We start from the raw sequence: 24,138 nt of genomic DNA, 5'->3' as shown, positions 1-24,138 counted from the left end.
GATAACATATTAAGTAATCCAAAGTATTCCGTTATGTTTGGGAGCATGTATTCTGTAATCTGTAATGGAATACATTTTAAAAGTGACCTTCCCAACACTGCAACTAGATGACATTTTATCACAAAAAACAGAATCTCTTCTACAGTGAATGCAACAATACCGGGATGGGAAATCAATAATACTTACTATTAACAAGGTTATTATCGTTAATGAAAACTAACGAAATAACGAAAACTAGAAGTGAAAAAACATTTTCGTTAACGGAAATAAAAATAAAAACAAAAAAGGAAAACTAACTAAAACTGGAATGAGTGTTCACAAAACTAACTACAATTAACTGAATTTATAGCAAAAATGTGTTTATTTTTCATTGATGTGTGCGTGTCATACAATAGTCAAGGGTGAAAATTAAGTTTAGTTTCCAGATTTTTTTCTTGCTGTGTCTCATTATATGCCAGCAGGTGGCAGTACGTTAGTCGAGTCGTCTGTGTTGCTGCTCCATCCACGCGCAGAATCATGTCAGGAAAAGTCGTAAGAAAGCGCCAGAGTCCAATTTGGGATTACTTTGAATATGACTGTGTTTTGGATAAAGCAAGTGTCTTGTAGTGGAAACAGACAAATTATGAGTGACATTTCTAAAGGGAAAAAAATCCCACAAACCTTAAAGTGCACTTGAAAAGCTCACACAAGAAGGCTAACCTAGCTTACCTAAAACAGAAGCTAACCCCAGGCAAGGCAGCGTGATGCATCCCGAGACAACAGGACTGGGATATCTACACAACTGTGTGAGTCAATTACCTTCAAAAAGTTTATCAATTCACTTGAACCAAAATTACGAAAACCCGGTGCTGCAAGAGTTAATAGTCTCATTGGGGCCAAGATATACATTTTATAGGTATTTTATGAGTGGCTTCTAAACTAATAATGTGTACATGCATGGGTTTAGACACAAAGACAGAGACAGAATATTCAATTTAAACTCTTCCTAATGTCCGCCTTTTAATTACTTGATCAAAAATCATATTTGAAGTTCTGCATTTCAATTTTTTAAAACAATTGGTGTCACTCATGGTTACAACAGGCAGGGAAAAAAATCCATGCTCCTTTTGAAGGAAAGTTTAAAATGAAGAAACAAACAAACGTCCGGAAGCAATTATTACAGTTAAACTAAACTTAAAATACCTTTAGTTATTCCGAACTTCTCGTAACTTGCACATACTTTCATATCCTCACAGCACATACAGAAAATGTTCAGAACAAAATAAAAGTAAAGTATTTAAAATAGTAAAAGCAGAAGGAGCCCACAAACTGAAACCAAAATACAAGAGGACCCGTCTGAACCGATAACAGCCACCTGCACGTGACACACAAATAAACAGATCGTCTGTAAACACACAGCACATGAACTTCACTTAGTGGGGACATTTGTCAGCTTTTTTTTTCTCTGAATGACCAAATCAGAGGTCAAAGGTTAGTGGCTCTCGCTCTTTCCTCTCCCTGCTCTCCTATTGGCTGACAGACTCACTTTATGAAGGACCGTGGGGTCGATGCCACTTCACAGACTGTAAACATCAGACCAGGTACTGTACTCTGACTCTGTCTTACTCTCATAACAGGGATGTTTTCCTCTTCTTCAGAGCTGAACTGTTAAATTTTACCTGTGGTTAGAGGTCGGTATGGTTAACAGAAAATCTGCAGGGGCTGAATGGATTAAGGCTGTTTGTTAATAAGTTTTTAAAGTGTTCATTATCGTTCCTATTGTTGTTTTAGAGTTTAAACAGATGCGCTGATTGGTTGGTTTATTTGAGAATTCAGAAGGTAGAGAATAGGAAGTGGAGACAATAAAAGCAAAAACAAGTCACAGGCTTTATTTTGCTAATTAGGTACCAAACACATGTATTATTATTGTTCTTTTGCCTGTAACGTGATGATTTGTTATATTTCCCCGATGTTGCTGTGTGATACAGATAAGGAGCTGAATGTCTAAAGTGACTAAAACCTTTGCACAGTACTGAACTTTCACCAGCAGAGCCACCTCTGACTTTATGAGTCCAACAATAAACTGGAGTCATGGCAGTACTGGTCCTTTGAGTCACAGAGGGTGTATAAAAGATTTACAGCTGGCTAAAAAATAATGATAACATCAAAAATAACAAAGCTAGCTGGCTATTAATTTTTTTCTGCCTTTGCAAAAGAAGGGAGTCTGTGAAAGATTTTTTGCTGGGGGAACTAGATGCTCATCCCGATGTTGTTTCTGCTGAGTCCATTTATAGCTGCTGCACACACACACACACACACACACACACACACACACAGAGAGAGAAACTTGCCTTCGTCCTGCTGCGCTGTTAATCTGCGTTGCACCAGAGGCTGGCTGTGTGGTTCGATTACAAAGTGCTGCAGAGGAAGCAGAGGTGATGTATGAAACAGCTTTATGTAGGACAGGTGGCTTTCCACCAGCTTCTTCAGAAAGATGATTCAGAGGAACAGGGCGTGTGACTGGCTGTTTTACACAATTAGTGCTGAGTTCTACTACATGTATTATTAAAAACAGATGTAGTGGAATTCAGTTTCTAATATTCTAATTGTGCAAGTTTTAAGTTTTATTCCTGAAAAAAATTGTTTTTTGATGCTTTTTTACTTTATATACTATTTTTTATTACTTAATTGTCAATTAATTACATAAAATTTGAACTTTTTAATCTTTTAGGAAAGTCAGTAACAGAAACTCTCCATGTTGATATATTTGTCTTTATAAAATGAGAAAGATGATGTGGCAGCTCAAACAGATTGATTCCTGTTTTAATGCCTTAACTCAAACTGTGTTGCCTTCTCAGTACTGCTAAGAGGTAAATCTACTTTGTTTGTGTCTCAGTTTTTTTGGCCCTGTCTTTTAAAATCCAGAGAAAAAGGAAAAACAAACACACAGGAAAGAACTCTATGATTAATAATAATAATGGATTGGATTTATATAGCGCTTTTCAAGGCACCCAAAGCGCTTTACAATGCCACTATTCATTCACTCTCACATTCACACACTGGTGGAGGCAAGCTACAGTTGTAGACACAGCTGCCCTGAGGCAGACTGACAGGGATGACTAATAAAACCATGATTAATAAAATCAGATCCTGGTCACTGAATGGTTGAAAAAATTTAGGTCTCAACAGACTTGTAATGTTTTTACTTCTAGCAGACATGATAACAATCCCAGATCTGATCAGGAAGAAAAGGGATGGAGGACAGTTAAGTGATGATGAGATCAAAGCCTTCATCCAGGCCGTTAAAGAGAAAACCATTCAGGACTCTCAGACAGGTACAAACCATCTGACGTGCATTCACATTTCCTCCTTTGCATCTTTAACGTCTCCCACTCTTTGTATTTAAGGGGCCATGCTGATGGCTATTTGGCTGAATGGGATGGTCTCTGCAGAGATTAAGGCCCTGACCCGAGAGATGATGTCATCGGGAGAAGTGATGGAATGGCCCGATGAGTGGAAAAATTTCATGGTGGACAAACACTCGACTGGCGGGGTGGGAGATAAAGTCAGTCTGGTGTTAGCGCCAGCGCTAGCTGCCTGCGGCTGTAAGGTATATATTTTAACGATGAAATCTGATTGGTTAAAACGTTAAAGTGAACCCATTCTGTTCATGCCCAGTTGGACTGCAATAGATTTACATGATTAATATTATTTTAGACTGGGACTCAGTGCAGCCCCCTGGTTCTGTTTAAGCTCCTCCCCTTTTAAACAAACGTCTTGTGATTTGTTACCCCACATTAGTAGAAGGTGATTTACTTGGGTGGGTGTGTCTTCCTTTTCTCAAAACGTGAGATTACCATATTAGGAATATTAATTCAGTCCATGTCCACAGGTTCCTATGATCAGTGGGCGGGGCTTGGCTCACACAGGAGGAACTCTTGATAAACTGGAATCAATTCCAGGATTCAAGGTGGAGCAATCAAGAGAGCAGGTGAAGCGAGCTGTTCTGGCTCACATATATTACATATAGTTTTAAAAATTAATAGTTTTAATTTTTAATAAATGTCAGCAAAATGTTACTCTGGGGGAAAACACACTGAAGCACTTTGCGCCCCCTGGTGGGCCATGAGGATACTGCATGTGAGTCACAAGAGGTCAATTACAATAAATATACTTAAAAATCTTTTTTTTTTTTATATCAAATATTTTGATTTTATGAGGGAAATAACCACTGGTCCACTGGAGTGGGCAGTTCAATTTGCCAACTACCAATGAGAGCCAAGGATACTGTTGGCTCACATAACAGAGTTGCCTAGGCTACTAGACCCTGGAACAAGTGAATAACTTCCTGTGTCGCCTCTTTAGGCTCACGTGAGGATCATTGATTAAGTTATATTAAAAGTTTTGGGCTCTAAAGATTTTCAGATATTAAATTGGGCTCAAGGATGGCATAGACTGTATATAATAGATGGATATAGCCACAGAGACAAACACTGCATACTGCAACACTGGATGATCATTGGCTCACCTCTTGTCAGTCACATGTCATTGGCCAATGGGGATGAGACTTTTTAAAGTGTCTTTTTTTAAATTATTCAAGAGTCGAATCTATTGACTGAGACTGAGACCTTTTTACTTAAAAGGAAAGAATTTCCTAATAGTCAAAATAAAGTGAGTAAGTCTCTTCTGTTTAACCACCAGAGGAGTCGCCCTCTGCTGGCTCTTAAAAACAATGTACACTAAAACAGATGAAACTATCGACTGTTTGGGGAAACAAGGACACTGACATCTTTACTGAAATTTGTTAATTAATTCCAATGGTAGCTCTTGTGATAAGGGTACAAAAATAACAGATAATTAAATATTTAAATTCATAAATAAATAAAACTACATACGGATAATAAAGAGTGATAAACACTCAAAGTCATTCTCTGATTCAGCTGTTCTTCTCCAGATCCTGGAGATCCTGGACTCAGTGGGCTGTTGCATTGTGGGTCAGACAGAGACTTTGGTTCCTGCAGATCGAGTCCTGTACGCTCTGCGGGACATCACCAGCACTGTGGACAGTTTACCTCTGGTTACTGGTAAAAACTGGGATTAGTGCTTCAAGAGCCAAAAACCCTTTTTTTGTGTTGTTTTTTTGAGAAATCTAAGCTTTTCCACCCGTGTGTTGCGAGGGTCAGGGGACCCGACACACAGACGGAGAGGGTTTAGACTTTCTTTACTTGATGTGTGAGCCCAATCAGCCTTCGGGGGAGGGTCATTTCTACCTGAAAATAAGTTTGAACGGGTATAGCAGCATGCCCATTTAAACTGATGAAAAGAACCAGATCTTTTGATACCCACATAAAACTGGTGTCCAGCACCTGGCCGGATTTTGCCGTGGATATCCGTGTTTTTTCTAGTCAGCTTACAGCCGTCTGTGCTGTTTATGCAGGTTCGATCATCTCAAAGAAAGGAGCCGAGTCTCTGTCTGCTCTGGTGCTGGATGTCAAGTTTGGACGAGCTGCTATCTGCAAAGACTTGGAAAGTGCTACAGAACTAGCTCAGATGCTAGTGAGTACAACAACAATTCAAATATTTCACCTAAAAGAAGGAGGGAAGTGCTTTAATGTGAAACATCTGTGCAAGGAGCGATGCAGCAACACAACATTGAACCACAGGGGAGACAATATTGGGATTAATTACAGGTTATTTTAATCCAAACTCAGAGGTTTAATTTACAGCGCAGCGTCCAATGCCACAGCCCGTTAATGGCAATGCTGACCTCGAATTTGGATTTTGCTGTTTATTTTTCTTTCAGGTGGAAGCAGGAAACGGCCTGGGCATACGTACAGCAGCTGTGCTCAGCGGCATGAACAGTACGATCGGTCGATGTGTGGGAAACAGCGTGGAGGTGATCGAATCTCTGGAGACGCTGAAGGGAAACGGACCCGATGACCTGATGGAGCTGGTCACGACTCAGGGTGATGACGTCACTCAGCAGCTCTCGTCTGTCAGGGTTTGATCACCAAAGTAACAACGTGTCTTATACGAGGCATTAAAAAGGTCCTGAAACCCAAAGGAACACCACTTTATTAGGAACACTTGTGGCTATTTTATTAGAGACACGTACCCTGTGGTCAATTTATTAGGACCACCTGTGGCTCTCTAAATGCAGGAAGCATCTGAACCATTTCAAAGTGGCAACTGGTTTTATTAGCACACCCATGGCCACTTTATTAAGTACAGCTGCGGTCTAATAACGTTGCAGCATCTCTTTTGTGCCACCTGCCTGTTTACCTCTTCTAGCAGCAAGCCAGATAATTTGCAGTGTCGAGTTAATATTAAAGATTATGGATAAATAAAATGTATCTTATCTTCATTCTTCTCCTAGCTCTTTATAGTTTTAAATATTGCACTCCATACAGATGCCCTTTGGTTAAGAAAAAGAAAATTATTATTTTACACAGTATGCAGCCCCTCAGTTTACCTCCCGTCTCTTTAAGGTCCTCCTCCCTAAAAGCCTACTTTGTTCTGACTGATCAGTTTCTGGCAGTCTACCGAGGAGCAGCACCCAATGCTTGTGAGCTGTACTGCTTGTATTTTGTGGACTTTTTACCCACAGGAACTACTGCCACATAATTCTTTATCATTCTTTAAAACTCTGAACTTGTTTAATATTGCAGATCCGCTTTAACTTGCTAATGGGGATTTGCCGCGTTAATGAGGTTATGGTGTTAGCCTTGTATTAACGAGATTAATGCTGACAGAACTAATCTAAACCTGTAACTTTCTTTATACATGAAAATTAAAATTAGAAAACACAGAACAGCCTCACCTTTGTAAATATCAGAGACATGACAAGAATCTCATTGTTACCTTTGTTATAGAGTCCTAGTGAATATTACCCTTAGATGAGATAACCAGTTCTATAATGATGATAATAATTTTTTTGCTATAGCTAATAAGAAAAATAGACCACTTGGGTTTAAAATTAAAAAACAAACAAACACTTAATTCTGACAGCTGTAAAAACATAATGGGAATATAAACCCACTGCATGCATACCTTTACAGACAACAACTTGCTTTAATTTTAGTATATTTTTAAGTTTATTTAATTTTACACTGGTGTAAAAATTTCCCTTTAGGTACATTTAAAAAAGAAAGCATGATAAATATTTAAAATTTGTTTTGTCTGTGTTTGTAGGCGGCTTGTTGCTCGTGATGACTGGTCTGGTGTCTGACCTATCAGAAGGCAGAAAGCAGATTTCCGAAGCTGTGGTTGGTGGAGCAGCGCTGTCAAAGTTCCAGGCCATGATGGAGGCTCAGGGCGTGAACAGCGACACAGCTCAGCGGTTGTGCTCCACCAACGCAGATTACTACAGCGTCCTGAGAAAAGCGAAGCATCAGCTGGAACTGAAGGCTCTTGCGGATGGTAAAGCCAATAAAATGCCTCCATTCACTGTTGATGCATTCAAAGACACACTCAGGAAATATGAACTACCTGCACTTACAAAGAAAATTGATCATGTTTAGGAATCTAAAGAAACTAACAAACACAGCTATCTTTGATGACACAGGAACTTTTATGCTGAAGCGCAGGTTGTTACACAGTTTGTGATTATAGTTACATTTTTTTTTACATTTGGGGTTTGTTTTAAGAGAATTTGTTACCAACAGAAATTAGACAAGAACTGCACTGAAAATCAGTTGAAGGAGGTCTGATGTAGAGATGAATCCAAATTTGAACATTTTGGTTTAAATAGTCAATATGAACAAAAAGAGGTACAACAGTGAGGGTCTGCAGCCAAACACGGTGGAGGCTCAGTCATGGTTTGGGGCATTTCAGCCATTGGCGCTGTGGATGTTGTCAATACTGATGGAAATATGAACACAGAAAAGTACAGTCAGAGTTTGATCCAAAATGTAATCCCAACACATGCACTTGCATATGTGCATTTACATATGTGAGCCCTCGTATTTGATAACATGTATTTTTACTGTGTCTTCCTGCAGGTATCGTTTTGGAGATTGACGGTTTGGTTTTAGCTCAGGTGCTTCACAGATTGGGTGCGGGGCGATCAAAGGCTGGAGAGCCTGTCAATCACAGCGTGGGGGCGGTGCTACTGGTGTCTATAGGTCAGAGGGTCACAAAAGGTAAGAGGCTGTTGCTACTGCTGCTGATGGTGTGAGGGACATCCTCCTGATGGAGTCGTGTGTTTTCAGGCGTCCCGTGGCTGCGGCTCCATTATGAGGATCTGGCGCTGACCCCAGACCAGAGGAATCACCTCGAGAGCGCCCTGACTGTGGGAGCAGACAAAAAAATACAAACACAACAGAAATGCACTTTGGTGGAAAAGATACTACCTCAGAAATACCAGTGATTCTTGAGATCAGGGACAAAACATGTCCGCCAGATAAAACCCAATTTGGGGGTTAAAAATATGCATACAAGTGTTAACCCAACTGACAACTGACCCAAAAGAAAAACCAAGGCAATGTTTATACAACAAAATTATGATTTTGCAATTTTTTATACATATACATTTATTTTAAATGGTACAATACATTACCAGTACCTTAAAAATCCATTGTCCAGAAGCAGGTGTGATAATATTAAAATACATTCAAGTCATTCAAAATTTAAACATCATGGCTCTCGTCACTAAATATTTAAGTCAATACCTTATATAATATCAAAATATGCAATTGAAAATTTATTTTTACATATTTTTTTAAGTGATTAAAATCGTGTCCAGAGTTTTTGTCAACACCATCAGATTCTTTTAAAAGTACAAAAAAATCAGGAATTATTGTGGGTAGCTTACACTCTGAGGACCCCTTTACCACTTCCTGTTTGATACACATGCCATGAGATCACTGCTGTGATGAGGTTTTTTATTTTATTTTTTTTTATTTCATTTATGGCATACCTTTCTGATAAAACCCTGTGTCACAACCATAGTATGTCAACACCAAAGTCGATGAAATGCAAGATTTAAGTTTTTTTTTTGTAAAAAAGAGCCTCATTTAGGTAGATTGCAGAGGCCATAAGCAAATGATGAAAAACAAGATGGCTTCTGTCAGAAAAACATGTGTTATGAGAGAAAGTAGGGTGTCAACACCATCAGGATTTTTGCCTGACAGTGTTGACCCATTTCCAGTGGGGTTGACAAATGCCACAAAAGTGTCCCATTCACTAATTATATTAAATTATTTTAATTAATATTTCAGTCATATTATTTTATGTATATTTTACTGATATTTCTGCTTTACAGATGTGTTGAATATTATCAAATTTGCCTTATCTTGAATCTCATTGTTTATCTATACTTTATTATTCCTGTAGGAAAATGCTTAGACCTCTGCATTCAACCCATTCACTCAGTGATGCAGTGGGCAGCTACCAATCGAGGATAGCCGCTGTTTGTTGGATTTGAATGCCCAACCTTCCGATCATGTGGCATCTACTGAGCTATCTTTGCCCCAAGAGCTGGTCTTTAAGTGATGATGGATGAATCCTGCTTCTGGGCCCAAACTACTCTATTTATTAAGGCTGTTGTGCTTTTAACATGTTTTAATGCTTTTATCTTGTTCTATTTAATCTGAACAAGCCCCTAAAAACAGTCAGTGATCACTGTCAGCCTAACCATCAGAAACCCTTGCATTACCTTTTATCGAGTGGAAAAAATTTAGCGTTGATCCTCCAGCTTCACTGTGTTTATGTTATGCTAACATAGCTGTGTCACCAGTGATCACGTAGCACATCATTATATACCAGCTAGTCCAACTTCAGTAACCCTTCAGTAACCCTGCAAAAGTCACTGTTGTTTAGTTTTCTGGCTGCATTTATGTTGGAATGTAGGTGGAAACCAGCGAGCTAACTTCTAACTCTGTTAAATTTCATATATTCTGTTTTCATGGATGCCTGGATGTTACACCTGGAAGAGCAGCCACACTGATCATTTTATTACGGTGGCCCCTAGAGACAAAGCACGTACAAACTCCAAAACACTTGCAAACTCCAAAACACAACGGAAGTGCTCCAGGACGCTAGGGGCAGTGTTGAGCTTTTGTTACCTAGTAACTACACGAAGGCTGTCCCAATTCAAAGGCTGCTCAAAATGCGTCCCTTAAATGCGTCCTTAATTTCCCTGAACTTTAAGGATGGGTCGGTGTAGCCTTCATGGCCCAACATATCCCAGATTTCATAGCGGCGGTGGTGTGGATAATTTTGCCGAAAAAAACGGCGGAAGCGGAGCCGCTGAAGAGTAAACTTTCAGAAGTAAGTACTGAATATGATGTCACTTATTTATGCGCAAATGTTTTTATAATGAAGAACATTAAAACATTACTGTTGGCCACATGTCGGGAAAGTTATGTGACATTAGCGATGTTTGTACTAACTTGGTTTTAAAGCCTTTACTTCAAAATATACGCCGTTCAATAGTTGACCTTAATCTTACAGAGAATGTGATGATTTTATGGATAATTAAAGTCAGTCATATATCCACAAACACAACAAGCTGAAAGTCAGTGATGCTGCTCGGTTTGCAGTCCTGAATATCACGGCACAAGCAGGATTCACTGCACTGTTAATGTTAGCTATGTTATATTGCTGCCTCTGTTCGGTGGTGTCGAGCCAAACGGACTTTAACGTGTGTTTGAACGAGCTGACGGTTCACTCGTTAAGCTGAAAGAAAGATGCTTTAATCACAGGAGTCACACATGTGTCCACTGTACCATCTGGGAACTCTTCTTGTTTCGTAATAACACAGTCCTCCTTCTTTTGTGCTGTTTTGTAGCAGTGTATACACCTGAGACTGTCACCTGTCTGTCTGTCCTGCACTCTCTCTCTTTTTCTTTCTCTCTGATTGTGTAATAAAAGTATGAACATTCATTTATAAGTTACACTTGTGTTTGAATCCTGCAGCTTATCACACATTTGATTTCCATGTGTGACAACTGCAAGTGTCCAGAGTGAGGACAGACTGAGGGACCCACTGCTGCACATCATCTGTGAGGCTTTGCACCCCTGGTGATCCACCAGGACAAACTCAGCAGTGTGTGAGGAAGAGGAGGAGGAAGAGCCAGCAGCAGCTGACAGATGGAGAGAATAGACAGACCGTTCCCTGTTTGTGAAGGACTGCTAGGAAAGTTTAACATAACTAATTGTCTGTCCTGAATCAGTCTTATTAGGTAATGTTCAAATAATTTAATCATTCCAGTGTTTGCAGTGTGGGAGAAAGTACTCAAGGCCTTCAAGTTACACACTATGAAAGGCAGTAACAAGTTTAATATTCAGAAACCTAAAGTATGTATCAGCAGCAGAATAGACCTAAAAATAAATGTTTGTTTCAGGTCTATGAAGCTTTGAGTTTTTTGGATTAGTAGCAGTGCTGTGTTTGTTGCATCATATTGCTGTAATTGTTTATATGCTTTATGTATTCTGAGGTAAGTTGATCTATAGTGTTACATCCTATTCTATAAGGATGTTATGTGTTTGTATACTTTCTGCCCAGTTTGACCTATTTAGCAGAAGTCAGCCTGTTTAAGGCTCTGATGTCTATTCTGTATGACTTAAAGCAGTTATGACATGGTCTGATTTTCTCACCCAATAAAGGAATATTTAATATATCAGTCTACTCTTCATTCTATCAGAAACAGTTATCACAGCTTGTACATTTTCTTTTTATAAATATATGTAAGCAATGAGCCAAATTTAGTAATGCCAACATACTGAAGGAACAACATTTGTCTCTTATATATGATACACCTATATATGCACTGTCAAAGATACTTGTCTTTGAGTGAAGATTTAAGGTGATAAGACATATAAATAACTGCAACTTGAATCTGTACTGAGGCTCAGTATTTGACACAGAGTTCATGTTCACTGCTGTAATAGCTAATAATGATTAATATAATAACTATAATATTGGCCATATTATATTTACATTACCAAAGTGATATGACTTTAGTCTCATGAACAACATTAGCTAATTGTTATTTACTAACTAATCTTAAATGACTGTTCAGTACAGAAATGAAGCCCAAAAATCATGTTTTACTGTCCTGTGGTCTCAGCCTCAGATACTTATCAAATCACACAAAGCTCATGTAGAAACAAACAAACAAATGAACAAAATATGTTCTCCTTCATTTCTGTCAAACAAAGTTGTATGACACGTTTCCAGCTGTTAGTATCATGGTTGCTAGGCAACCTGGGAAGCGCGACGTAGACTAGACCGTCCCATACAGACAAACTTGCTGTTTATTTTGCAAATCGAGCTCAACACTGCCCCTAGCGTCCTGGAGCACTTCCGTTGTGTTTTGGAATTTGCATGTGTTTTGGGGTTTGCAAGTGTTTTGGAGTTTGCAAGTGTTTTGGAGTTTGCAAGTGTTTTGGAGTTTGTATGTGCTTTGTCTCTAGGGGCCACCGTATTTTATTAAAGATGAAGGAAAGAAAGAAATTGGACAGTTTGTAACTCTCAGTGATGCCGCAGAGTTCCTTTGACTTTGGGATCTGCAGCGGAGTTTGGACCTGGAAACAGCCAATGACATCAGACTTAAAGACCGGATAGCATCTCTATTGCTTAATACATAATTGTGTTGTGAATATTCATCCTTAATCTGTATAAATGCATATGGTTCTGAAAAATTATAGTAATTACAAAATGGTACATTTCAGGCTAGAATTGCAAAGGGGAACCTGTCAGAGGAAGGAAACAGAAGGAACAGGGAGGATCAAAAAAGGAGAAAAAAAATTAACAGCCAGCCTGAGTTGAAGAAAGAGATATATAATTTAAAATATATATTTTTGCATTTTTTTGTGTCTGATGGTGTTGACAAAAACCTTGCACTTCTCCAGCAAAAACATAAATTATTAAAAAATATTACACCTGGCAGATTGTACCAAAACATGGTGAGACAGCCAAAACTTTGTGTAACAATTATATGTAAATGGGGTTTTTTTTCAAAAAATATATTTTAGAAAATTAAAACCTGTTTTGTCCCTAACCTCAGGAATTACTGATACACATAATACTTTTAAGTTGTAGAGTTTAATCTGTCTGTAGGAACAATGTGAATACTGCTCCCACGACCTCACCGGTCCGTCCGTCTCTGATGCTGCTGCGTCCTGCTGAGCTGATTAAAAGATCAGCTCCGTGCTCACAACTGCTCATCCTTAAACTTGTTACCTCAGTTTATCTGGTCTTCAGGTGATTTTATCCAGCTGTTTTTAACCATTAAGCTTTCCTCACCATGGCCTCACGTAAAACTTCAGTATTTATCGATCTGTCACTTCACGGATATCAGTGTTACTCACACCTTTAGCGCCATCTTTTCACCATCTATTTCCTCCTCGCTCTCAGATGTGCGACTGATGTAAGGATTCATTTAGAATTGTCATTTGATTGCTGGCTCTGCAGATCTTTCGTTTAGATAAAAATCGCTTCTTGAAGAACTGAATCTTGGTTGTGGCATATTCTATCTCAGAAGCTATTGGATTTTTCTCCTATTCTTCTCGAATTTAAGAATCTAATTTCTTTCTCATGAAGTTTTCACTTTTTCCTCTGATCAATATCCTCTGACTAAAAATTATAATTTGTCAAACATTTTTGTTGAGTAAACAAACAAAACAAAAACGCTTTTTTCAGAACACAACAAATGAAACTTTATTAACAGTCTCACATTGACAAAAAGACTTAGGAGCATAAAAAAGTTCCTCTAACATTTTCATCATCTCACTTCTTTATTTATAAAAAGTACAAACAGAAAAGAGCCAGGAGTCAGAGACAGGAAGCAGGCGAGCAAGTTATCAGGATGCTCCGGCTGGTCCCGGATAATTAGCACACCCGCTCCTAAAACAGACTTCCATAAACTTTATTCACACAACAGTCACGCTGTCATCAGGGGTCAAAGGTCAGTGAACGACAGAGTTGAGGGGTTCAGCTCTGATGTTTCCTAAATCCAGAGTGGAGTCCGTCTCCTCATCGATCTCCCCGATCACCGCACTGTAACCAAAACAAGAAAAAAAAATGTAACCACAAAAACAAACGAGGGGATTACAAACAAAAACAAACAGGAAGAACAAATAAAAACAGAAAGGAAAACAATAAACAATGATAAACTACATAACAGAACTGTTAACAACACCTTATTGTTTAAGAATAAGAGTCTTTCTCTTGGTTTTCCTTCATAAAAATAACTTTAAACAAACAAAAACAAAACTCTGATAGGGGTACCCGGATCAAATGTGCAACCACAGCATTCATCCTTAAAGCATCACAGAAAAAAACTTTTACATTTTTTTCTTAACTCTTAATTATTAATTATCCCGTTTTGCAATAATAAATTATATATTTATAAAATAATAAAATTGGTAAACCATGTGAATCTGATTCTGTAGATTAAAATTTACATTAAGGCCTCACTAATCTTTTGTCTTCAGTATTGATTCATCATCAACAAAGGTCAAACGTGACTTACACGTTGTCGCCTCGGACAATGTAGAGTCCCAGCACCACCTGCTCGACTCCCTGACTGGAGCTGAACACTCTCTCGTGACTCTCATCCAGGATCAGATTGATGGTCTGATCAAAGCCCTTCAGAGTGCCCTGAAAAAACAAACAAACTGACATGAACACAACTTACAATAACAAAAAGTTACAATCCAAAATAATTCTGACTTCACTGAATCCCAATTATTGTGAGTGGAGTTCTGATGAGGATGTGTTCAGACTCACCACAATCATCCTGCCGTCCGAGGTGACAATGGCCACGGTACCTGGATCAGCACGAGTTAAAGAAACAGCACCTTTATGGACCAAAACCTCTCTAATATTATTCAGAACCTACAAATAGAAACAATTATCGTCACACCAAAATTGAAAGCTATCCCGTCCACCCATTCTGGCCACAAGAGGCGCTTGTAACCTTAGCTTCTGTCTGTTAATAAGCTCCAGCTTTAAAACTGTAGGTAGTATGGTTCCAAAATTTAAAAAAAAAAAAAAAAAAAAGCTTAAGATTTTACAATTTTTCGAAGTGGTCCAGATGTGATGAGTCCTGATGAATCAAACTGTGAAATCATTTACAGAACTTCTCTGATCAGCGGGTCCAAATAATATAAACACAGCAATAAAATCACGAGATTTTCCTACTTGTGAATGTGAAATCTACATTTAAGAAGTGTGAACATGTTTTAACTCAGCTCTGAGCAACCCGTTTCTCACAGACATCTCTGAACTGCCGCTAATTAACAAAACAAGTAGCATGCAGCTAAGCTAACTAGCATTTTCCCATTCATTCAGAGGGTTTGCACATTAGTGGCTAACGGCGGAAGGATACGGTTAATGTAGCTCTCCAGCGCAGTGGACATCCTTTGTCCCGGGCTCGGTGTCTATTTATCCAGCGGGGTGGTCGACAAATACTTATAGTGGTAGTCCGGTGACAAAATAAAACCGTGCGCACTCGAACAGCAGCAGTAGCAAACGGCTAACAACACACTGGAGCGCAGACTAGAGCAATCAAACACTGAGCATGCATGAGAGTAGAGCGCCGAGCGGAAGCGTCACATCCGGTTTGTGTTAACTCTCAAAAAAGAAAACAGTAAAAACTGCGAAACTTAAAGAAATAAAAAAGGTGGAAAAATAGGAAATACAAAAGAAAAAAACGTCAAGTTTTCTAGTAAATTTGTCAAGTTTATAAGAGAAAAAACAAAATTATGATACAAATTGGTAAACTTACATGATACAAACTATTTTTTGACTATTTCTTTAATGACTCTAAAACATTAAATATTTATTTTCTCGCTTTTCACCCTATCCCTTAATTTTTATCTTTAATTATTTTAAATATTTATTTCCTTCCTGTGCTCCATCATAGTTAATAACCACTTTCTGTTTATTTCAATATATTTTCAGAGCCCTCAGATGCTTCTTTGAATAGTAAAAATATTTATGACTCATTTCTGAAATATAAATGATGTGATCCACAAACAAAATGCCCACCGGAAGTGATGTCATTTCCTGTAACTAGAAAAATACATACATGTTTTTACAGTTATGTGGTCCTCACAGGAAAGGATGGTTAAAAAATTATAACGATTTTAACAAATATAAGCCATTAGCGTAGATTTAACTACCAAACACAATAATAGGCATTTGAAATTAGCTTAACATGGAATAAAACAGTTTTGGGATCTTTGGATAATTTAAGGAAATCTAGTTAATGCTCTCTAAATGCACAACTATTACGTACACTTTAATGTCATTTTGAAAAATTAAAATAGTGGTAACCATGAAGGTGAAGATGTCCAGGCTGAGTGGTAAAATGGTGTTGAGAAACTTTCAGCACAGGAAAGACAGGCAGGTCTGCTTTGCTTTTCTTTCTGTCAAAGATGTAAAATTAAATACGTATTAGGAAAAAAAATCATAAATAAACTTGTGTGTGTTGATGTCAGACAACACACAGAGTCCAGTTCTCCCAGCAGGTCTTCATCTTTATTGTTGCTCAGTAATCGTCCATACAAAGGCGGGTGGAGGAGAGCAGTGGAGCCCGACAGGACAAACAACAGGAACGTCATGCTACCAAAGTATTAAATTTGTACAAAAATACTTTACAACATCCCTGTTCCTTTAAAGAAAAATACAGTTTGGTTGGTTGGTGAAGCTACATGGAAACTAATCTGACCCACTATTTCAAATGGCAGTGCAATGCACGTGTGTGTGTGTGTGTGTGTGTGTGTGTGTGTGTGTGTGTGTGTGTGTGTGTGTGTGTGTGTGTGTGTGTGTGTGTGTGTGTGTGTGTGTGTGTGTGGTTGTAGGTAGGTGGATGTCTTGCTGAGGTGAATCACTAGAGTGCAAATCCCTGCAATGTTACACACACATACACACACACACACACACACACATACAGGCTCTAACAAATACACACCCACACACATGGTGATGTTAATACATGCGCACAAACACAGTGTGTATGGCTTTAGGTCTCACTCATCAAACCTTTGTGAAGCCACACCCCTCAGCCCTGTGGCTTGTTCCCATTGGTGGAGCAGTACTCTTGGCTGAACCTTAAAACACTAACATCTACGTGTTAGCCCTCAATTCAAGGCATTAGCTCTATATTAGCAATGTGAACCATTTCCTTAGACCTTGTTAGTTCTCTTTAATCAACCTGTAACTACTACCTCGGCTAAATGCTAACTGCAAGCTAAATTATAGTTCATGTTAGTCATGTGCTAACATAAACCACAAATCAGTAGAAGCTGACATAAAACTGACATACTCTCTTGTTAGCAGACATTTTTAGCTCCTTGGTTACCCGTTATGTTTACCTACCTACAAACCAACCAAGCCCTTGCTATGTTAAGTTGTAACCACAATAGTAAATGGTGTTGAAAAATTGTACAGCTAACTTACCACCCATGTACTATGTGCAACTAGCCACATGTTATAGTTAGCTCTAATGCTCTGCATCAACTACCACATGCTAAACTGTAGTTCTATTATCTCCCATGTTAGCTTTTTGCTAACAAGAGAAAAACTTTGTTTTGCAAATGTAAGCCCTATGTTAAAGGTTTGTAAGGGCAGTGCTGGCACTAGCCGTGTGCTAACATAAAAAGTTTAGGTTTGGATAGCTCTTTATTCATATGCTAATTAAATTACTTATATGCTTATTAACTAATAAATATAGCAAGAAATGGGTGTTACACATAGAAAGCCTAATTTTCTTGTTCTATGTGTATAGTCATGTGTTATGGTTAGACTAGTCCTATGCTCAATGTCTGCTAGATACATACTAATCATGTGTTAGTAATGTCCTCAGACCAAGTTAGGCTGCTCACTTATCAGTTGAATTTGATGTGTGGTATACTGCTTTTGCTAAAATTAGAAACCGTGACTTAGTACTAACCATAAGCTAAATAGCTCTGTTATCCCCATGTAAGTTATGCGTTAACATAAGCCAAAAATCAGTAAGAGATCTTCCATGGAATTAAAATACCCTTATGTTAGCATTGTCTGCATTACGTAAACCCCGTGTTCAACATCTGTTGATCACATGCTAAAATGTATTTCTGTTATCGGTTATGTTTGCCTAATGCAAATAAGAAAAAAAGTCTTTATTTAACACATTAGCCCAATTTTAAAAATGGGCACAAGTTGTGCTTAACTGTGTCCTGATACACAATAGGATGTTACAATAAATGTTAGCTTTGGCTAGCTGTTTAAATATATGCCAACCAAGTTCTTTCTTTGTGATTAGCTAATAAACATAATAATAAATGGATATCAAACACAGCCAGCCTATGGTCCTTGTGTTATGTCTGTTATGATTACGCTAGCCCTTTGTTTAGTGTCTGCTAGCCATATGATAGCTATGTCCTTAGATCAAGTTAGCCTGCTCAAGTGTCAGTGTAATACCAGGTATAGAGCTGTTTCAGCCTTTTTCGAGTCAAGATGCTAAAAGACATTAATTAGCTCTACAGCTAACCGTACCTTAGTGAAGTGCAAGGTTTGTGCTAACAATACACAGACTGTGCTAGTACTGGGCTAGCTGTGTGCTAACATAAAAAAAAATGTTGGTTAAATTTTAGCTTTGGTTAGCTGCTTTTACCCATGTGCTTACAAGTCTCTTGCTATGTTTATTAGCTAGTAAACATAGTTGGGATAGTAGTTTGTACTGTGTATATAATTATGGGTATGTTCTGCGTCTGCTAGCATAATGCTAACTACATACTAGCCATTTGCTTGCAAAAAAAAACCCCATCTGAGTTTTTAGAAAATTTTGGGTAGACCAGAACAGCCAATTACAACTATCCACATAGAAACAGCCAATCACAATGCTAATCCAAAGCACAGCAGCAACTATTGGAGTTTTTGGCTCAGGGATGCTGAGGGAGGGTTCTGATTGGCCACTTTAAATAATGAGTTAAGACTAAGGTGAGAGCAGGAAGATGTTGACATCACTCGAAAATAAACACTCACTCACTCTCTCTCAGACACACACACACACACACACACACACACACACACACACACACACACACAGTGTTTACTGTCACAGGTTTCCTGTTTTAACAGGATTTTTTTTTCTTTTGTAACATAGTTTTTGTGATTATGAGATGGTGTTTTCAGGGTTTGATGGTTTTTGATGTGAACAGCGATGGGGACTGAACTCTTTTTTTTTTTTTTTAATCTATTTTACATATTTTCTGGTTCAGTCACCATGGAAACAAACAAACAAACAGAATTGACAACAGTCAATCAAAAAAAACACACACCAATTGATTAGCATAAGAGATCACTGTCACTGGGGCTGGGGATGGGGAGGGGAAGTCGGGGGAGGGGCATGCGTGGCTTCTTCCTGGAAGCTGATTGGTTGTCTTTGTGTGTAAAAAAAGAACCAATCACAGACAGGCAGGGAAGGAAATGTTTAGGTTTCTGATTGGTTCCAGCCAATCAGCTGAATTTTTCAGAACTGCCGTCCATCATCCTGGCTGCCTATTGGTCAGGGGGTAGATTGGGTGGGGCTTGAGGTTGGAGGGGCTTAACTGGCCTTGTGTTTAACGTGTAACATACACACACACAGACACGCACACATACATACACAGTGTGGCCAGTCCAACAGGTGTAAACAGTAGAAAAAGTATTATTGTACTTGCTCAGTGTCATCGTCATCATTATTATTATTGACAGCGTTGTTATCATAACTCTTCCAGCCTGTAGCTCGTCCATGGCACAGAACTAAAATTTTAACAGTAAACCCTTCGTTTCAAGGATGCTCCGATCAGTATCAGCTGATCATTAGTGAAAATGCACAGATTTTTTTTCTAAAGGTAAAATTCACAAATAATTATTTTAAAAAAACATAAAGAAAATGTCCTTTATATCATATATAAACACATTTCTCTAGTTGACATATTAAAGCATATAAAGTAGCTGTTCTGGAGCTTTGGATCCTACCACATGTCCTCCCTTAGCAGATGGAGTGTGCTCAATGTTGCAGAGGTTCCTTTTTTGTGTTTTTTGTTTTAACTTAGCTTGCCAAAAATTTAAATTAGAAACTACAATATTAAGAAACACGTTTATAGGAAGTAGCAATTAATAGATGGTTTTGCACAAAATATTTCAAACTGTTACTTTTAATGGGAGGCAATGCATTCCAAAATTCCTAAGAAGATATGGACTATAGGCACTTTCGGACCAAAAAGCATCAAAGATATACATCTTTGATGCTTTTTGGTCCGAAAGCTTTCCAAAATACACTTTCCAGATATACTAAGCTAAACATGGTTTGCAGATTCTTTTCTATTCACACTGCCTACATACCAAAGATGGACAATTTATTTTCCCAAGGGGACACATGCTAAACTGGGACTGTTTTGGAGGGCTGCACCAATAAGCTGAAATAAGTTCTGCTCAATATTATTTTTATCTCTTTATAAGCTCATTGGTGCAGAGCTCCACACCAGTCCCAGTTTCTCATGGCCTCCTCCTGGAGCATAGATATGCAGAATTGATGTAAAAGCTGAATAGCATTAAGTGTACATGAAAAATCTAATTACCTTGCCCTCACATAGAGCCAAGGTAAAATTATTTCTCTTTGCTTTGCTCCATTTTTTAATCGCTAAGAGTTTTATATACTCAGCTGATGTTACACCCATTTTTATGCAGGCTTTTTAAATGTACTTTTTTGTAATTACCTTCTGCAAATTTTAACCTAAACTCTTTACCACAGTGATTTATGTGTTGAAATGTTATGGGTTGTGTGCTGTCAAATTTTTAGTATTCCTTTCTAACCCTACTCAAATTTCTTTTAGAACTTTAGTGATGGCTACCGCTTCTCCAATCATGCATATGATGTGTATCTAAAAAACTAACAAAGGCTTGTTTAACAAGACCAATAAAAATTTCTCTGGTCCGAAAGCACCTTATCTTTGTCTTTTCACTAGCTTCAAGCTGAGGCGCAACAAACATCATAAATATATATGCAGCTGCAGGTTTTCCTGCTCAGTAAAAACCAGTATCATGTTTCAATGTCCAGCTCTGGTTTAAAACTTTAAAACAGTGTTCCTCCAGAGACCAACATTTCTGCTCAAATGCTAACTTTTCTCATATTATTCATCTGTATAGCAGAAATGGTTAGTAATAATGTAAATTTTGTGAATGGCATCATAAAATATTAGGACTGTCAGTTGTAATTTATGGAGAATTCAGGAAATTAAAGTGATAAGAGAGCAGGTTACATAAAATATAGCAGCCGTTCAACAGTGGAGCCAAAGTACAAGCCAAACCTTGTACAGTTTTAGTTCAGTAAAGTGCATAATCGAACTTGACTAAGTGCTAGTTATTATTATTCCAATAGAATGCTAAATAAGAATGCAACAATATTAAAACCCCTCAAAGCTGTCTGTCAACCTCTGCCAAATATTTAAACCAAATTACTGAGCCTTAGTGTCTGAATTTTATCTGGTTATCATGAAAAACTACACCTGGTAATGCCCATCTCTTCAGGTTTCCATGTCATGTTGAGCATTTATTTTAAGGAGGTACATCTCATCATAACCTTATGAATCCAACCTTGTATACTTGCCAAAACTCACCTAATCCCAACCATTTTTGAGCTCAAACTCTATCATCATTTCCACTTATACCCTTTCTTCAAAACCTGCAGTTAACCAGAACCATTTTTATTCTCATCTCTTAAAACAACCTTCTGGTACCAGTTTCTTGTGGGATCTGTACCTTCTTGTTCGAAATCTTCTTTCTTTTATTCTATGTGGGGCAGTGTCTAAAACTACCTTTCCATCAACCTTCCAATGTCAAGCATAACTACTTGGAAAAGTTACACCTTCAGTAAATTCAGACTTACCGTCTTCTGCATTCTGAACAATCAAATTTTTAGTGTACTGAGGACCAGTTATTCCAGCTGGTTAAATATCAAATAGAAGACTTTCATAAGGCTTTCTTATACACAAGCATAAGGATTTAGTAATCAGTATATGTTCAGTAATATCATCAGATGTAGACACTGATCAGAGCATCCCTAGTCTCCTTGGCAACTGTTATGCCCATCAGCAGGTTTCGGTATCTGGACTAGTGTCCCATCAGTCTTTGTGCTGCTGTGGATCTCGGCCAAATGCCACAAATCTGGTTCTAGTAGGCCCAGGATCCAGGATGGACTTCACCAAGCACTGGCCATGGCAATGGCGCAGTATCCATAGTTCCTTGGCCAGTGAGACCACAAACATGAACCATGCTTTGACCAGTAAGACAACTAGATTTGCCTCTGGTTTCACTAGAAACAATAGCCATTGTCCTGATCCCACTAAGACCAGTACCTGTGTGTCTTGGTATGCTAAGACTATTGGCTCAGGTACTTGTTTAGTAGGACTTTGGTGGAACCTGGAACCATAATTACAGAACCCATGTGTCTTCAACCTAGAATTCTAGGCTTCTAGAACCAGTAACCATCAATCTTAAAAGAGTAAGACCATTGGCTGTGGCACTGACTTCATAGGGATATATTTCTCGGCTTGTAGACCGTTAAGACTATTGGCTGTAGTTGTGGCTTCAGTAGAACCAGTAGCACTGGCTCTGGGCTAGAAGGACCAATAACTATTAATCTTAGACCAGGTAGGCCAGTAGCCCCAGTTGTGGCTCTAATAGGATTCTGGTTCCAGACACTAGTAATACCAGTATACAGAACTGGTTCAGGTTAAAAGGTGTGGAGTTGCTCCAGTCCATCACTGTGCTTTCAGGCTGCTTTAGCAGTTCAAAGGTCAAACTATAATAGTCAAAGGTCATCCAGAGGGTGTGTGTAGCACCATGGGCGGTCTTCTCCGAGCCAGTTTAAACCAGTTTTAAATCAGTTTGATTCAACTTTGTTGTCCCCTTTTTCCTCACGATCTCTCCAGTCTGGTGTGGTTGAATGTAGTGTGACATAATTTTTGTCTGCTATAAGGAATTGTTTGTAACCTGCCCCATCCCAATCCCTGCCCCAAAGCCATCTCCTGGTTGGCTCCACTTGATTGGACCACTGTCCTCTCCTTGGCCAACAGAGAGCTCTGAGGGTCCCAGGTCACTGCCAACTGGCTGAGAGGGGTGGCTGCTGTTGGTTGTGCCATCGGTGTGATTGGCCATCAGGATAGAGGAGGAAGAGGATGAAGGGTTTCGGCTGATTACAAGCTCCAAGCGGTTTGGAGACTCTGCAATCAGGGGAACTACAAGGCAGCAGTCAAAGTCCCTGGTCCGCACATGGTTAATCTGTAAGAAAAAGGAAATCTTAATTTAAACCAAGAAATGAAGAGTTGAAGGCTGTGGAGAGATTAGTGAAACTGGTATATTTTTGTACCTGTAGTATTCGGTCATAGGCTTTGAGACCACCCCGTTCAGCTGGGCCTCCGGGTCGGATGTTATTAACATAGACGCCGCGGTCCAGCAATCCATCAGAAACGCTGAAACCAAAATCCTCCAGGTCTGTCGCCTTCTCCAGAGTGAGCTATGAGTACAAAAACACACCTGTCAGTTAATAAGGATCACAGGGTTTGTGAACCTCCCTAAAGAGAGCAAACGCAGGCCAAACATTACCTTGTGAAGTTCCACAGGGTTCTGGTTTAGGATGTCATTTACTTCCTGTCTCATCTTCCTCATGGCAAAGGCTCGGCGCTGAGGGTCAGAGGGCAAGGTGTTGGATCGAGGAGTCACCTGAGAACAATCACGAGAAAGTTGTCTTCAAAATCAATATTTCACAAAATAACACATATCACAGAGAGAGGTTAAAGGTCAGCGGCATGTACTTGTGGTCTGGAGTTGCTGCGCTCCTGGAAACTCGCCTGGCGTCCCAGTGTGCTCCGCAGAGGGGTGGGATCATGGTTTAGACTGAGGGTGGAGCCTGACATGATGGTAGCCTATGAGAGTCAATCAGAGAACAGCAAGCGCAAACATCCAATCAGAACCAGATAAATAGCAAACATGGTAATTAAAGATTGCTGCCTTTGAACCCAGGTGGCAGGAAAGGACCTCTTTCTAATCATACATCACTATTATTTACTGTGCCTCTACTGATGTTTCTCAATTTCCATTCCTAGGATCTGCTGCTGTTTTTGAGCAGGCTCAACTGTTGTCACCATTGACTGTTTTAACTCATATTTACTGACAGGATCTAT

The 24,138-nt window shown here is 38.9% G+C and overlaps 3 protein-coding genes across 8 annotated transcripts in view; 1 reads left to right on the top strand and 2 right to left on the bottom strand.

Moving 5' to 3' along the window:
* The first annotated feature begins 539 nt into the window (after window positions 1-539).
* On the top strand, window positions 540-13,390 carry tymp (thymidine phosphorylase). Of its 3 annotated transcripts, none has more exons than XM_087831043.1 (10): window positions 540-785; window positions 3,195-3,314; window positions 3,387-3,589; window positions 3,872-3,970; window positions 4,934-5,063; window positions 5,417-5,535; window positions 5,783-5,945; window positions 7,171-7,398; window positions 7,980-8,120; window positions 8,190-13,390. In XM_087831043.1, the coding sequence occupies exons 2-10, from the start codon at window positions 3,197-3,199 to the stop codon at window positions 8,345-8,347; spliced, it is 1,359 nt and encodes a 452-aa protein (XP_087687169.1). In that variant the 5' UTR covers window positions 540-785; window positions 3,195-3,196; the 3' UTR covers window positions 8,348-13,390. The 3 variants fall into 3 exon arrangements, with proteins under 3 accessions (XP_087687169.1, XP_035762864.1, XP_006781056.2); XM_035906971.2 differs by having other exon boundaries at window positions 540-1,580; XM_006780993.3 differs by having other exon boundaries at window positions 540-1,580; window positions 3,192-3,314.
* A 225-nt stretch (window positions 13,391-13,615) lies between these two features.
* On the bottom strand, window positions 13,616-15,512 carry lsm8 (LSM8 homolog, U6 small nuclear RNA associated). Of its 2 annotated transcripts, none has more exons than XM_006780992.2 (4): window positions 15,315-15,512; window positions 14,714-14,754; window positions 14,457-14,584; window positions 13,616-13,981 (listed from the first exon to the last, which is right to left on the bottom strand). In XM_006780992.2, the coding sequence occupies exons 1-4, from the start codon at window positions 15,343-15,345 to the stop codon at window positions 13,891-13,893; spliced, it is 291 nt and encodes a 96-aa protein (XP_006781055.1). In that variant the 5' UTR covers window positions 15,346-15,512; the 3' UTR covers window positions 13,616-13,890. The 2 variants fall into 2 exon arrangements, with proteins under 2 accessions (XP_006781055.1, XP_035763007.1); XM_035907114.1 differs by lacking the exon at window positions 15,315-15,512 and adding an exon at window positions 15,001-15,300 and having other exon boundaries at window positions 14,714-14,821.
* A 934-nt stretch (window positions 15,513-16,446) lies between these two features.
* Window positions 16,447-24,138, bottom strand: part of grip1 (glutamate receptor interacting protein 1) — a 46,307-nt gene continuing 38,615 nt past the window's right edge. For all 3 annotated transcript variants that reach the window (XM_035906872.2, XM_087831036.1, XM_006780990.3), the window contains 4 exons: window positions 23,770-23,880; window positions 23,561-23,677; window positions 23,325-23,471; window positions 16,447-23,236 (listed from right to left, as the gene is read on the bottom strand). In XM_035906872.2, the coding sequence (XP_035762765.2) occupies window positions 22,928-23,236; window positions 23,325-23,471; window positions 23,561-23,677; window positions 23,770-23,880 (684 nt within the window). In that variant the 3' untranslated portion in view covers window positions 16,447-22,927. The remainder of the gene's footprint in view (window positions 23,237-23,324; window positions 23,472-23,560; window positions 23,678-23,769; window positions 23,881-24,138) is intronic.

The sequence above is a fragment of the Neolamprologus brichardi genome, chromosome 17 (assembly GCF_056152115.1).
Source record: "Neolamprologus brichardi isolate AB-2024 chromosome 17, ASM5615211v1, whole genome shotgun sequence".
In the NCBI taxonomy this organism is placed as follows: domain Eukaryota; kingdom Metazoa; phylum Chordata; class Actinopteri; order Cichliformes; family Cichlidae; genus Neolamprologus; species Neolamprologus brichardi.
This window is presented reverse-complemented; position numbering and strand designations above follow the sequence as displayed.